At 43.4% G+C, this 16,129-nt stretch overlaps 1 protein-coding gene across 3 annotated transcripts; it reads right to left on the bottom strand.

The window, feature by feature from the left end:
- Positions 1-6,027: 6,027 nt before the first annotated feature.
- CDCA4 (cell division cycle associated 4) lies at positions 6,028-13,964 on the bottom strand. Of its 3 annotated transcripts, XM_033063593.1 has the most exons (5): positions 13,863-13,964; positions 13,055-13,228; positions 10,310-10,387; positions 8,168-8,445; positions 6,028-8,009 (listed from the first exon to the last, which is right to left on the bottom strand). In XM_033063593.1, the coding sequence occupies exons 4-5, from the start codon at positions 8,168-8,170 to the stop codon at positions 7,254-7,256; spliced, it is 759 nt and encodes a 252-aa protein (XP_032919484.1). In that variant the 5' UTR covers positions 8,171-8,445; positions 10,310-10,387; positions 13,055-13,228; positions 13,863-13,964; the 3' UTR covers positions 6,028-7,253. The 3 variants fall into 3 exon arrangements, with proteins under 3 accessions (XP_032919484.1, XP_032919483.1, XP_042635350.1); XM_033063592.1 differs by lacking the exons at positions 8,168-8,445; positions 13,055-13,228; XM_042779416.1 differs by lacking the exons at positions 8,168-8,445; positions 13,055-13,228; positions 13,863-13,964 and having other exon boundaries at positions 10,310-10,391.
- Positions 13,965-16,129: the final 2,165 nt, after the last annotated feature.

Genomic DNA, 16,129 nt, shown 5'->3' with positions numbered 1-16,129 from the left:
TCTCCATCAGCGTGGTGCCCCCAGTTCCTCAGCCACAGCTGTGCTCTGACCTCACTGCTGGGGGTCACGGAGCACTGAAGGGGAGCGAGTGCTGCCCTGAGAGGCACTAATGAATCCTTTTTGACACGCTGCCGGAGCAGTGTCACCTCCCAAAATGGTGACAGCCCGGCCCCCATGGTCCATCTGCTGCACCAGTGGAAGTGCAGCACCAGTGTCAGAGCACGCAGGGGAGGAGTGGACCAAATACCTCCCCCAGATCCCTTCCTTCCCACCACACACTGTGGCTTTCGTGGAGGAGTTACTCTGAGATGTTCAGGATTCCTCTGTCTGCTAAAGTCAGCCAGGGACAACCAGAGTATTGCACCAGGACCGACCCCTGCCATATGCTGGGGATTATCTCCAAGGAATAGACATGGATAGGTGTACAAAGGTGGCTGGTGCAGAAGGATGGATCTGGGATCATTATGTCTAATACAGAATACAAAGGGGTGGTTTAACTAGCAGTACCACCAAAGTGTCCTCATAGTTTGAGCCAAGATTAGGCTTTGCAGACTTGACCCCTGCTGGTCAAAAGTCTATGACCTCTGGGCAGCCCTGCAGCAGCAGTACAGTCCTGGACAATTCTCCCTCTCTACAGCTCAAGGCAATGCTTAAGTCTCTGGTATAGCCATTCTCCTCCAGCTCAGCACACCTCCCAGAGAGACACCAACACCGGTCACCCTGCTCTCCTCACTCCTTCTTGAGCGATTAACCCAAGGTGATCAGCTGTTCTGTAAGCAATTTTTGTTCTGTGCAATAGCAAAGGGTTAACGTCCCTTCTATAGCATGTGTTTCTAGAAAGGTCAGTTGTTTCAAGCATGACAAGAGCTACAGAAAAAAAAGAACCTGGAGTTGTTTAAATGCATGCATCAGAACTTTGGATTCATGACTTAACACTTGAAGAAGTTAATAGAAATGACACAAAATAATGGTGATTATTTGCAAGGATTTGGTCACTGTTTTGCTTAACAGTGGGATTCACATTAAAGTACTGGAACCTGGAAGAAAATAACTGTTTAGCTTGGCAATATTTAATGTCTCATGTGCTAGAGGAGCCATGATGTCTCACACAGCAAAGAATTCAGAGGGCTGAGCTCACATATAAGGTCTTTCTTGACAAAGAACTTTCTTTAAAAGGTCCTTGCATTCTCAAATGAGGTCATTTTCTATGAGTCTAATGCTTTCCCATTTTGACTTGAACTAAGCTTGAGGCAAACAGAGGATTGCATATGATTTTTAATGATTTAAACACGGCCTTTCAGTATGACTATACTCACTGCAGCAGGCCAGGATGCCAGTCTCACAAGCAGCATATTTGCTTTTGCAGCAAATTTCACATAAACCAGGAAAAAACACAAGCCTCAAACCAATCAACATCTCTGTGTAACTCATCTGAAAGGAACACCAGAGGCTTGCTGCTTCTTCTTACCTTCATACTCGGCATCTATTCAAAAACGCAGTTCCAGGAACACAGGAACTAACAAAGACTGCTTTCCTATGGATTTATGCCTGTGATTAATTACTCTGTCTAAGGTATGAGCTCTAATTGAAGCAGGTCTCATGCCTGGAAACTTATGTCTCTTTCTTATCTGGATTACTGGATATCAGCATAGAATGCTGTTTTCTTCTGGTATCTCCACACTTGGAAACATTCTAAAAATGTGAGATCTGGTGGACTTGATTGAAATTAATTAGCTATTCTAAAGCTGAAAGGCAGAATGATCCTGTATGCCATCCTTCCATAGGGAGGTGAGAAAGGCAGAGCACACTGCACTAAACCCCAGTTAGTTTTACCACCTCTTTTTGGTGGTAAAGCCTCTGTGAACAAACTATTCCTATACTTACTCAAGTTTATTAGAAAAAGCCATGGCACAAGATGTTATTACAAAACCTAATAAAACCCTACTTAGTATTTCTCAGAGTAGGAAATTAGCCCTTGTTCTCTTTTGTCAAAAGAATCACAATTTACAAGAAAAAGCACTTTCCCCCTATACCTTTCAAACAAAACAGAGACACAAAAGCAACTGATGTTACTGAGCTCCAATTTAAACAATTAACCATTCAGCAATTTTGTCTTCAACTTCAGTCAGCTCACTGGACACAAAATAATCCAAACACCCGGTGCTTTCCATATGCTTTTCCTTTCTGTCAGTAATGATTCCAAATACAGAAAAGTGAATTTGTTACAAGTACTGGTGTTTTTTCTTCTAGGTATTAAACTCCTTTGGTTTTTGAGTTTATTTTTTATCAACATAGCCGCTCTTCCCTTTGGAAGTCCTGCTTTGTAAGCTTGCACAACCCCAGGCTGAAGTTGCATTAATTTTTCTTGATTTCCTCTCCAAATCTTGTCTGTAAATGGAACATGAGAAATAGCATGTACAGTTCATTTGCTGCAACATTTTACTATTGCCATACATACTTGCACTTCCCACGAGCTCCATGGGAACTTCCAAACCCAGCATACATGGGGATACAATTTCTGTTTAATTCTGGGTTTGCAAGATGTCATGCAATCACCTGTATCTTCAATTACTCTTCCCTAAAAAGGTGACAGTTGAAATTACTCAAATGCTTCCCTGGCAATGCAAAGCCTCTAGCATTAGGTTTTCCTGTTGACACGTTTGTCATGCATGAACATTTACCACAATAATTCTTCAGGTCATAAACGACTCATTTTGGGGGAATGCTGGTTAAGCAAATGAACAATTATTGGGTTTTTAAAGAAAGAGACAGCTACCATACAAACTTACTAAAATCATGTCAAATAATGAAATTTTTGTATTTTTCACTAACTTTTTTTTTTTTTTTTAATTTTAAAGGCATTACAAACATCTAAAATAAGTCTCCTGATAAATTATTTGATGGGATTTCACCTCTAAATGAAAATAAAATAGGAAAATTTATCTTAACTGTCAACTTTATAAGAGACACCACAAGTTCAGACAATCCTTGCAAAACCTTGTATTTGATAACCAGATGGACACAAATACCTATGTTCTCCAAGACAATTTATTTCATTTATTTGAAACTTTGTGGCTTTGTACTAGTCATGGATGAAATAAGACTTATTTAAGAACTGAGGAGCAAACAAAATTTGTCATCATCAGACATGTTTGGTTTTGGGGTTTTTTTTTGTTTTTACATATGGGACTACATCCTAGGCCTGAGACACAAGTATATTTTCACTTGGAACAGAAGTAATTTTTGAAAGCATTTGTCTTATCATAGATGTCAGAAAAAAAATGTGTTGGGTTTTTTTCATTCTAGCTTTTGACAGTTCGTTTACTTATAAGGGAGTATGGAGTAAGTTGCAGGACTGTGAAGTAGTCACACAAATCAATATTCTGAGACACAAAAAATCCATAATGGTCTGGCAATTACAATATTAAACTATATTCTGAGTCAATTTACAATAATGCCTTTTAAAATGCTTACTAAAGCAGCCCAGACATACCCAAGACTTCAAAAAAAGTCTAAGGAGAGCTTTGAGAACAGGTAATTCCTGGTGAGTCTGAGAGCTCAGCTCACGTGTGAATCCCTAACCTGCTCCAGGCTGAAACCCTTCACTGCTGCACTCCAAGGCAGTCTGGTCAGGAAAGGTGCTTTTTTAATTCAAAGACCTAGTTCTCTCTCCATTGACCAAATTTGTCCTTTATGCAAATATAGCTATGGTCACAGAGACAGGTGATGTCTTTTGCTAGGCAAACTCCCAGAGCTGTGGCAGAGAGAAGGGGTTAAAAGAAACCACACAAACAGAGCAGCAATAAGCAGACAAGCCACTGTTATAGCAGCCTGGATCCTTGCACTTCTTGCCTTTGCAGAATGCCTGAGCTGTGATTTTCTGGCAAGGGAAAAGGAGAAATAAAACCACAGGCACAGAAGAAGGGGACAGATAGTCAGCGTTACCTGCAAAGGAAGCAGGTTGGATATTAGCTATGTGCTTGACAGCGCTTTCTTGTGTGTGAGTCTACAGCCCAGTGCCATCAGCAGAGCAGGAGCCTGTCTGACACAGGCACTGATGCTGGGCAAGCTCCACCACTCTTCCCTAGCAGCACAAGAGAAAAAAGGCTGCTAGGAGTGACAGCAAAATCTGTCAGAAGCCTTTCCGAATTTAAGTTTTCTCTTTTTAAATTTCCCATTTACATGTAGAAATTAAGAAAATCCTCACCAGCAAATATCATCTCTCACCATTTGTAGTAACAGCTCACTAAAGAAATGAGAATGGCAGTTAGAAAATAAAGAATAAAGCCTCTTTTTTTTTTTTTTTTTCTTTTTTTTTTTTTTTTTTTTTTTTTTTTCAGCATGAGGAGTTGAATCAGACTGAGATACATTATTAAAGCAATAGGGAGACAAGCTGATTTTCCAGACTGGTCTCTGCAAAGTCAGACCAGTTGAAGGCACCCATCAGTTCTGCATGGTGACTGTGCAAGTTTCAGCAATACCAATTCTTATACCTGCTGAGCCAAGATACCAGGCTTGTAAGAGCACATAGGATTTGGCATAAATTTTGAGAATGTAATAAAATAGGATATATATTTCTGTTTAAATGCTTGACTCCACAAATGCCTACTTACCTAACACCTTTCTGTTCTGCCAAGTAGTCTCTGTAAATTGTTTAACTGGGCACAGCTTCCTCAGTAAAGGAATACACCCAGCTAGATGCTTTGTAATAGAGTTATAAATACACACACATTTGACATACAGTTTAAGTTATACAAGTTATACAGATTCCTATCTGTAACATGCAGACTGATGCACATTAAGGAGGGGGGGAAGAACATTTTTAAAATATCTTAACATGAAATTGCTCATTTAATGAAAATGAAGGGTGTGGGGGCACAGGGAAACACCCACAATTGCTCAAACCTGTGGGTTTTCAGCACAGTTCAGAGCAGTTTTGGGAAAGCTTCCCAGAGGAACAGAAGATATTTAGTTATTCCAATCAATGCTGATGTTCCCGTTATAAAACTGATGTTCCCTGGCTTTCTGTTTTACCCTAAGGCATCTGATGTCCAGTTCAGTGGTTCACAGAAAACCACCAAGAAAAATCACCTGCAGATTTATAATTTTTGAAGGAATTTCTGATACAACAAACATTACCAGATAAGCCAGCTTTATTTCACTGTGAGATATGACAATTTTTATCTATATTTGGATCCTCCTGAATCAGCATTTATTAATGCAATACTTATGAGTGATCTCTCAATTAAGAGATGTAGCACTGGCTTCTCTTTGGTCCAGCTATATCCTATGGACTGAACTTGCAAGTGCCTATGTGCTATTTCATCCTTCAACATGAAGTTATTAATCAAAGTTGAAATGAGAAAGCAAAGCTTAACTGCAGCAACTCCAAGTTATCTTATGCCAAATTTAATACAAGGAAACAACTTCCAGTTCACTGAAGACTCACACCAAGTGCATGAAGTTTCAGAAGATGGAGCCAATACACATTCAACTGTTGAGTTTGCACAATTTAGCTAAGTGATAAGATCTTTCCTCAATGCAGATGTTTCTAAAGCACATAAGCTCAGTGGTCTCCTTATTCTTGAAGTGATACTCAAATGTTCTCAACAACTCTTTGGCACATACATCCACCTCCAATCCCCCTTCCAGGTTTGAGAATCTGCATTGTAGGTAAGGTCACTCATGGGAAGGCAGAGCCTGTCACACACACCAAGGTGCTCTTTTCTTGTTCAGCTTGCTTGGCTCAGATCTAGAGGAAACAACCACGTTACTGACAGATGTCTTCCCCTGGCACAGCCATGGCCAACACATTCCAGAAACCAATCCGTATTTTCCCCCTTCCCTACTCCCTGCTGGCTTGGGGCTTTTCCCCAGTAGCAGCTTCTGATGGTAAACATTTATTATTTTATAAAATCATAGCCTATACTCAAATTATCCCCTCCCCTAAAAAAGTCTCCTAGGAAGAAGCTTAGCTATATACACTCTAAACCAAATGTGCTGGAAGAAAAAGACCACCATCTCACGTTGTATTACATTTTTTGTTATTAAAAAAAGCCAAGAGAAAACCCTTGGAAAGGGTGGAGCATATTAATTATGACAAGACATCATGACATACCAAGCAGTGAGACTTAAAGGCCGCTAATAACACTTTTTGTAGCAATTAGTGCAAGATAGTTATTCCATATAAACAAATATTTGATGGTAGACTTCAATGATAAACAATTCACTTGATGACATTTACATATAAATACACATAAATAAAAACCTACATCATTTAGGTTTGTAGTTAACAAAAGGTATGCTCTGAAATGAATTAAATGTAATTGTGTCTAGCTAGATCGAAGTTCTTCCTATAATGATGCTCAAGTATGTGGGGTATGAAAAGCATAAATGTACAATTCTCAATTTAGTAAAGTACTACTCTATAAAACAGAATCATGAAAACAGCTCTTACATTTTAATGCAAAGTATAAAATTGTATATTTACATTTACATACACTTTACTGAACTACATTGGGTAGCTCATGTTAAAAAAAAAAACATCCCTTTTTGAAAATCTTGCAAAAAATACATCAACTGCAGATATGATCAAAAGTTACTAAGTTAGCAGCTGACATAACATCTGTAGTAAAAAATATATTTTAGGAAAATACCTGGAAAAATCTAAACACCAATAAACACTTTAAAACTATTTTTGAAGTAAAAATTGTAGCAAAACCCAGAAGAAGCTAGCAAGGATAACAAGAACTATTGCATACTGCTCTTTAAGAGCCATGTAGCGACTTAAAACAGAAGCAGCAGGTATGGTAGTTTTGTGGTGTAACAAAGTGGAAACTGGAGGAAAATAGGAAACCAGTTATCCAACTTCTCTCTCTGTTCATTACCATTTTTATGGGAGAAGTGTAAGAAGATAGAGAATCCCTCTCCCTGAGGATATCCTCCATCAAAGGCTAAAATAAATCGGTAAAAGGAACCCAATTTCAAGAGCCTTGGACCCCCATTGTAGAAACATTTACCGTATTTACTTACAGTTCAGTGGATGATAAATCAGATTATTACACTACAAGTTGCAGGTTAACTTTAAGAGTTAACACTTTTTTGCAATATGAAGTGCTTCTTAATACATGTATCTATATAATATATAGACATTTGTAAAATACTCGTGCAGATTTGATTGAACAAACTGTAGAAATTACTTCCTCAAGTCTTTTCTTCTCATTAACAGATCTTTACCTCCTACACAAGGAGGTTCAGGATTCAACAAGGATTTCCACGATATGATCAAGGTCATTAAGATCAGATTTGCAATTAGAGTTAGAAGCTGTATTTGTTGGAGTAGAAAATGTTTCAAGACTATCACAGTGTCCCATTTTTGTATTGCTCATCATGCCAGTTAACATAGTATCAAGATCATAATAAGAATTGTCAACTTCTGAAAACAGATCTTCAACAGAATTAGGACTTTTATTCTCCAGTGTCTCAAATATTTGATCTAAAGATTTTTGAAAGTTTCCTTTATTTTCTTGTGGATTCTCCATTTCCCACGCATTGCTCTGCAGGTTTCTTGGTGCTTGCACTGAAGGGGCTGTTGACATAGTTTCTGAACTATCCTGTGCCTGGTCACTCTCAAAGTCTTTATTGAAAGTACCATAGGCTGGAACATGCTTTCCCTCAGCTTGATCCCTAGATGAGCGACACAGGATATCTGTGGAAACAAGACGATCCAGGGATGCCTGCCCTGTACTCTGGGTATTTATCATCTGCCAAGTCCCGTCCTGAGTCATTTCCTCTTGGATCTGCCGTACCGTGTTGGCTATAAGCACTGAACGACAAAGGTTGGGTTCCACCAGCATGTGACACAGCTGAAGTTTAACTAAGGACATATCTAAAAGTGACTGCCGCTGCAGATTATACGAAGGAATAGCCTTAATACCAGCCAGAGTCCCTTCAATATCTTCTTCACCATCGAAACATTTCCTCTTTAATCCTCGCACAAACATTGTGTCCTGTTAAAAAAACCAAACAAATAAAAAAAAAATCATGTACAACATAAACAGCTCAAGAGGGAGGAGAAAAACAAAGGTACTAAAAAAGAGAACAGCAAACATTAATCTTTTATTAAAAAGCAAATTCTTTAAAGATAGAAACATCAGAATTGTCATACCATGTTCTAGAATGGCCAGTGTGGTACAACAGGGGTCAGGAACATGTGGACCGGGTCCCAAAGGCGACATTCGGGAACCAGGGGTGAGCAGGTCCACAAGGCATGGCATCGGAGAGAGGCAGGGGCTCCCAGCTCCTGGCTCCCATTAAGCTCCACACCTGGTGGAAGTCAGGAGCTGCTGCCTTGCACAGAAGCAAACATCTCACCGGCTGCATTTCACCTACTGCAGAGGCAGTTTCTCCTCGCTCCTCACGAGTTTCTACTGGCATGCTTAACCTCTAATTTTGGAAATAAAAATACAACCTGGCACACCATTTTTAAAAGATTTGACCCCTCCAGAACATTAATATGCCAAACAGAGTAACATGAAAAAAACCACAAACAAACACAGGCAGCATATGTGAAAAGATGAGCCTATTTTGGCTACAAAGAGAGTAATATCTAGATCTGTTCCATGTAACTTGAGACATTCAGCAGAGGTGCCCAAAGCAGTCCTTCCGGTTCCCTTCCTTGGGTGAGGAAGGGAACTGCGTAATTCCAGTAAGAACTGGGTGAGTCCAGTAAGGATAGCCACAGTCATCCACTGTCTGGGCTTCTGTGCTCCTTTCCCAGCTGTAAGCCAGCAAAATTCCTGTATTCATAGCTTAGGTTCACCAGCTAAAAATACACAGGGTGCATGCAGGCTTTTCAGCTTTCACACCTAAAATCACTTGCTGGATTCCCCAAGGGATGCCTCTCAAGTACCTGCCCTAGCTCTTTCTCTGAATTGCACTAATTTTGACAACACTGCCCCATGCAAATATTGCAGCTGATCCCTTGGAATACAGAGTAACTTTTTTTAAAATGCAGGATGCATCACTTCTTTTAGTTTTACAAAAATTCGCTGCAAATAAAAGCTGGTACCTGATCTTTACATTTACGCTCCTTCCTTATTTTTCTTCCAAGTCCTTAGAATTCCTGTTAGTCCGCTATTTGGGGACTTTTTTCAAGTAGTCACCCAAACAAAACAGTTTTTCAACTAAAAGCTGATAAAACCAAAATACTATTGCAGTGTCTTTCTATACAATTTCCCATTTTCCTTGATAAGCCCTAAACTCTGCCTTGCTTTTCTGGTTGCTACGGTACATTCCACATATTTTCAAGGAGTTCTCTCTCAGCTTTTTCAGCGACACTAAAAATCCACTAAAGGGCAACAACACTGTTCCTTTCAAAATACATTACATGCTTATCTACTGTGAAAACCTGGGGATGGCACAGTAGCTAGATAAACACTTGATCTGACTCTGTACAACACTTGTTACATTGCTGTATATATCCATGAAATAACCTTTGTTGGGATTTGCCAATTCTTAAAAGATTTCTTTCCACTGAAGTTACAAAACTCCTTAGAAATCACAATGTGCAGAGACTACAACATAGAATGAACTTAGTCATGTAGTCATTTTTCATAACTTCTTAAAAGCTATCCATGGGATCAACTACATATTAAATACTTTGGACATTTCTTCTAAAAACTTATCCTGAAACCTAACTTATTTGCATTACTCCTGTTAAATACAATACATCTTGTTGCTTGATAGATCCTTTTCCAGATTTTTAGACATTCCTGCAAACTTCCTATCAAAGGATATACTATTTAATTTTTTCTACACTTGTATGTATGGTAGTTTCTGAACACATCCTCCCCTCCCATGTGAAACAACCTCTAGAAGCTTCATTTGGGACTGTGCACAAATCATGTATGATTGAATTGTCAAACACTAAACACTAAAGAGTTTGAAGCTTCTTTTATTTCAACTCACATTCTTGTGAAGAGTAATTAAACCTTCAATTGAATGTTAACCTGGTTTTCATACATCTGTAATTTGGCATTTATATGCCTTCTAAGGCACACCAACAGAACAGAACACAGGAGAAAACCTGAAAACCTCGATACATCACACACACTTGGGTACCTAGAAGCAGAGGAAAAACATTTATTGATTCTTAAAGGAAAACCTTTCATGGCATTCACTGGATTTTTTTCTAAAACTTGCTTTCAATTGGTATCTTACATCATAAAGCCAGTTCTTGTCATCTTGTTCTTGTGACTGCACAGAGTACCAGGTTATGGTTTCATTTAAGAAGCAAAAAGTGACGTACCAGGAATTGTGTTTGATGCAGTCCTTCCTCTTCTCCCATGCTACTGAGCAAGAGTCCATACAGTAAGAGTGACAGCACCTGCCAAGCACAGGGAAGCAAGATGTCAGGCAGGGACAGGAGATGCAGAACAAAACAGTTTTGCTTTGGTATCTCTGTACTGTATGATGTGAGCATCGTTCCACAAACATGAATAGTACTGTTAAACCCAAGGCACAATTAGAGCACAAACGTGGTTTGGCCAACAATACTCCCAAAATCTGCAGCAGGAGGAAAATGCCCGTTTAATTCCAAGTCCTAGGCTATTGCCCTGACCTTTGGAACAGCCTCTCCCTTATGCCTACACTGTTGCCATTTGAAGAGCAAACAAAAATTTTTCATATGAGCATTAAAGATGAAGTATGCATAAACAAAAGGTAATGAAAGCAAGTCTTCCTTACTTTTATGACAAAACTTCAGTTTTCACCTTTGTTATACAAACCCTTGTATAACTCTGTAGCATCTAGAGAAAATGAGGTGGCACAAATACAAAACTGTAACATAGCAAAACATGAGAGAATTTTAATTTTCCTTTACCAGCATAGAAACTTTATGACTAAGATTTACTTTGCAAGATGACAATAACAAGAGTAATGACAGTAATTAAACTGCTTTAACTATAAAGGTTGAGTTTCTAAAAACCAATTTAAAGCATAGTAAGATTTGATATCTCAAATACAACATCCCATCACGCAACAATTCTTTTAACTACTGAAACTAGAAAGAATGTTGTTCTAAGAGGCTACAAAAACGTTCATAATAAACTATGGAAACAATTTAACAATACTTTTCTAGACATGTCTGTGCACTACAAGATGGTTCTGTGTCTGCAACTGAAGTGCATACCTAGAAAAGAAACAAATAAAGAGGGTGCACATGGACATCTGTTCTTATTTTCTGTTTTGTGTAGTAATAAACAGTTTTTCAAGATTGTTTGCTCTCAAATGTTGGGGGGAAGAAGAGTGCTGACAAAGGACTTGGGGGTGGGAGTGCAGAAAACATGTTTTTCCTCAAGAAGCTGCACACTTGTTAAAATACCACAATGGGAGAAAAAAACCCCACCTTTAACATTCTCAAGCCAAAATCTTTTGACTTGGCCCCAAATATTCAAACTAAATGATGTTATGTCATGGAAATTGTATTTCAACCAACTCATTTTCTTTTATGGACTGAGCTCACAGCAACTTTGGAAACAGTGTCTTAAGGCATCTGAGCTACAACTTCAGTCAGACACCATATCAAGTCAATGAACTATTTCTTATTTCTGGCAAACACTTTATGACACTATAAAAGTTCAGAAGTTTCTGCTCCCCAGGTACACTTTCAAAACATTCTATAAATGAAAAGTGACCTCTTTGAGAGCCTGTGTCTGGTAACTATTTGAATCCCAAAATTTCTACTTTATTGGAGGATAGGTGACAAGGGCATAACCCTAATTTGAAAAAACCCAACCATGCAAAACACATCAAACACCCCCCACCCCTGCCAATAACTACAGGTAAAGATGATGCAGTCATGAGAAAAACAAACTGAAATATCTTCTGAGACTATTTGGTATATCTGAACATTTTAGAGGGGGAGGCTGTGGCTGTTTGCCTTCCAAAATAGCGGAGAATACAGGAGGGGACCATTGCTGCTGGTAAAAGAGCCATTATCCACAAACTCCATGACAGGGGATGCTGGCAAACCAGTCCAGTCTGTAATCTATTTACACACTACAGAAGGGAGGCTTTCCCATGCAATGTAATAATGTGTAAAACCTGCTGCATGTGATTCCAGATTCTTCCCTAGGGCAACAACCAAACCACGTGGACCTCTGGTAGTGTGAATTTGAAGGGTATGTCCATCACAGCAGTCATTTCTTTGAGTTCTGTAAACTGGCATAGATGTGGACCTCAGCAATCAAGTTCTTGGTAAAAGCATATTAACTTCATAACTATTATCAGATGCAATTAAAACCTTGCACACAAACGACCTCCTGCAGACTTCTCTGCATTATCTCCAATAAGCACTCATCTCAAGAGAATGCTAAATTTGAAACTTAATTAAAATCTAAGTACCTTTTCCTATTGATTTATGCATTAACATACTCAAAAAGGCATTAGCTGTTGTGTAAAACCTTTTGGTACATCAGAGCACTGCTGCTTCAGAGTCAAGGTGTTCAAAATTCCCTGATAATTTCAAGCAGCACCTAGCACCTTTCAGTGTCCAAGAGGCAGCATCTGGACGAGCTACATCACCTCCTTTCTTCCTCTGTTACCCCAGTGTCATGAGTCCAAACTTTGTGTGTTCCAACTAAACTGCTGTTTGAAACAGCTATGCAAAAAAAAGATGTTGTCAAGGAGACAGCAGCTAGCTGCAGCACAGTGCACTAGGAAAAAGTTTTCTGGGGATTTTTTTTTTTGTTTGCTTGGGTTTTTTTATTTGTAATAGTAGCACAGTATTATGTAATTCATTACAAGTTTTGTTTTTAGGATCAACAAATTCCCAGTCTGCTTTACAAATAAGGTGCTTGCAATTTGACACAATTCTTATTAGAGCATCAACTTCAGAACTCAGGGCTCACACTCAATTCAGACTCACACAGTGATATGCTGCCAAAGATGTAGTTAAGCAATTAAAGGAAAAAGCTGCTTCCCATTAGTCGGGGTAACAGAGAAGACAAGAATTTCAGTGGTGCTTATCTTTATGATAGCAGACAAGACCTACCTAGGCCAGTGCTGGAGGTTCAGTGAAGCACAGTGCTGCTTTTTGTACAGCCGCAAGTACAGTGATGATGGTTAGCACGGGAAGGCAAAAAGGGGCCGTACCTCCCCTCTACCACTCTAATCCTCTCCACTCCAACACTGGCTTTTCTAAGAACCGTGGGAAGAAACCAAAGCTCTGTGTAATAGTGGAGAAAAAGACGGAAAGAGAGCTACTTCTCCTCTGCAGACATGCACATGTGCCCATATGGTGACGAGGTGTACGGTGGGGTGCAGACACAGCAGAGGGCTGCTAAGGCCAGAAACATCGCTATTCGGACTGGAACAAAGGCCCCTCTACAGCACTGGGGTCTGCCCACCCCCGGGGCGCAGGGGGCTGGCAGGCACCTCTCCGGCACTCGAGAGGTTTGGGGAAGGGTTCCAGCACCCGGGGAAGGGCAGGCTGGGCAGCTGGGGCAGGAGCTCGTGGAAACGCAGGCGGGGGCCGGGAGCGCTGAGCGGGGGGAGCCCGCAGAACCGGGGGGAGAGGCGGGACAGGGGCGGGGAGCGAGGGGGAGCTCCCCGGTGGTGGGAGGGCAGCGGAGTGCCCGGGGGAGGCGCGGACGATGAGGGAACGCGGCTGCGGAAGGGCCCGAGCGGAGGAAAGTGCAGAACGGGCCCCGTGTCCCGCCCGCCCCGGCCCTCTCGGCGGTTACTCATCGCCCCGCGCTCCCGCCGCCATTTTGAATCGACCCCGTCCCCTCCAAGGGCTCCGCCGGCACCGACTTCCCGCGGATCCGACCCAGCCCAGCCGACCAGCCCACCGTACTCACTGCCTTGCCGCTGCTATCGCCGGCGCACGCCCGCGCAGGAACCCCCGCTCCGCTCCCGCCTCACCGCCCGCTCCGCGCCTGAGGGACGGGCGGGGCCAGCCGGCCCCGCCTCCCCCCGCCCGCCATCTTATTGTCAAACCCCACAAAGGGACCCGCGTCCGCTGGGGGCGGGCCTTCCCCGGAGACCGCGCCCACCAGGGAGCGGCGGAGGCTGCTATTGGCTGCGGCAGGGCCCCGCAGGCGCCACTCACCGCTGCGATTGGCTCTAACACCTGTCTGTCCCGCCCTCGGGCTCCGCCCCCGAAGGCGGTGGGGTTGCCATGGCAGCCGGACCCTTCCCCTCGGCCGTGAGAGGCTGAGGGAGGCGGGGGCGGGGGCGACGCGGGGCCGCCCCGATTTCAAATCGCAGCCAAGGCCCCGCGGCATGTCTGGGCTCCCGGCCACGGGCTCCGGCGGGAACAGGTTCAGACCTGGCCGCGCTGCAGCCCGCGGGGAGCCGTGGCGGGGGAGGGGAGAGGGATCGTTGGCCGGCCCGGCCCGGCCCGGGCGCTCCCCGCCGTCAGGCGCCAGTTCCCTCCGAGCTGGGGAGGCCCGGGGCTGCGCCCCGCGGGGGTGACAGGCGGCCTCAGCACTCCATTAGCAAGGCCTGTGGCATTTCCTGTTCGGCCCCGGCCGCCCGGCCCCGGGTCTCGCAGTCAGAGCCAGGAACCCGCATGCTGGGGCGGGGGTGATGTCTCACACCCCGCAAGGAGCTGCTGTCCGAACACGAGTCAGCACCGAGTGCCCCGGTGGGCAGGAGGGCCGGTGGCAGCCTGGCCTCTATCGGGAATAGTGTGGCCAGCAGGACCAGGGCAGTGACCCTCTCCCTGTAGTGGGCACTGGTGAGGCTACACCTCGAGTGCTGTGCCCAGTTCTGGGCCCCTCAATTCAGGAAGAATATTGAGGTGCTGGAGTGTGCGCCCAGAGAAGGGAACAGAGCTGGTGAAGAGTCAGAGCACAAGTTTTATGAGAAACAGCTAAGGCAGATCATGGGTGTTTAGCCTGGAGAAGAGGAGGCTCAAGAGGGGACCTTATCAGTCTCTACAGCTCCCTGACAGGAGGGTGGGTGCAGCCAGGTGGGGGTCGGGCTCTGCTCCCAGGGAACAGTGACAGGGCCAGAGAGAACATAGCCTTAAGCTGTGCTGTAGGGAGTTTAGGCTGGACATTAGGAAGAATCTCCTCCCAGAAAAGGTGATTAGGCACTGGAATGGGCTGCCCAGGGAGGTGGTGGAGTCAGTGTCCCTGGAGGTGCTGAAGTAAGACTGGACGTGGCACTCCGTGCCATGGTCTAGTTGACAAGGTCCTGTTCGGTGACAGGTTGGACTCGGTGATCGCAGAAATCTTTTCCAACCTCACTGATTCTGTCCTAAAGCTGCCGCCGCCCTGCTGAGCAAAACCCCCTCCCCAAACCTCGCTCGCCGCTGTGACCCCAGCCCGATGCGGCTGCACATCTGCAAACACTTAGGCCGTCGCAGCGTCTCTGGTCGCTCTCCCGGCCGAGCAGCTACGTGCCGGCTGCTCCGGAGCAGCCCGGGGGAAGGAGGGGCGGCTGGCCCGGGCTGCGAGAGCCGCAGAGCCGGCAGCTGCTGCCTCGCGCCCCCGGGGCGCGGCGGGACGGGGAGGGGAAGGAAATGCAGAAAGGGTGGGATAGGCAGGAGCTGGAGGATCGGCGAGGCTTGCAGCTGAGGCTCTGTAGGAAAGGCTGGGGAACAGCAGAGCTGTAGCGTCATACAGTAAAGCAGGACAAAATAACATCTCCATAGCAAAAGAAGATCTGCTTTTGGGACAAGACAGTTCATCAGTCATCTCTTGTTACTTCATCTGGCTCTTCTTTGTAGAAGAGAAGTAACCCCCAATTAATTTGCAGTTTCCTAGTTGCCTTCGGTTTGCTCAGAAATGTCAGCTCTCTTATGAGTTTAAGCATTCAGGTAATTGTTCAAGCCTGAAGCCTCTACACAGACTGGCCATCCCCCGACTGGGTGGGCTGTGGGTTTCCTTTTGTTCTGGCTGCTGAAGCATCAGAGACCATCATTGATCTGACTAGGACCATGCCATATCCTTTATTATTATGGATCACATTATTGATCATGGCTACCTTGGGAATGTCATAATATTAATCTAAGAAGTTGTCTGTAAGTATTACCTCCTTGCAGCAGTACATACCATTGCTCAACAGAGTGCATGCACTACCTGGATATATTTCCACACCAGCATCCTTGGCACCACAC

This window comes from Catharus ustulatus, chromosome 6, assembly GCF_009819885.2.
Source record: "Catharus ustulatus isolate bCatUst1 chromosome 6, bCatUst1.pri.v2, whole genome shotgun sequence".
In the NCBI taxonomy this organism is placed as follows: domain Eukaryota; kingdom Metazoa; phylum Chordata; class Aves; order Passeriformes; family Turdidae; genus Catharus; species Catharus ustulatus.
Note: the sequence above shows the minus strand (reverse complement) of the source record. Positions and strands in the feature narration are given on the sequence as shown.

What these genes read in the sequence shown, in the direction of transcription:
- CDCA4 (XM_033063592.1), bottom strand. Translation starts at nt 10,348, where the DNA reads ATGGGAGAAGAGGAAGGACTGCATCAAACACAATTCCTG. An exon ending in TGCATCAAACACAATTCCTG is followed by an intron (nt 8,010 to 10,309) that starts GTACGTCACTTT and finishes TTTTTTTAACAG; the next exon opens with GACACAATGTTTGTGCGAGG.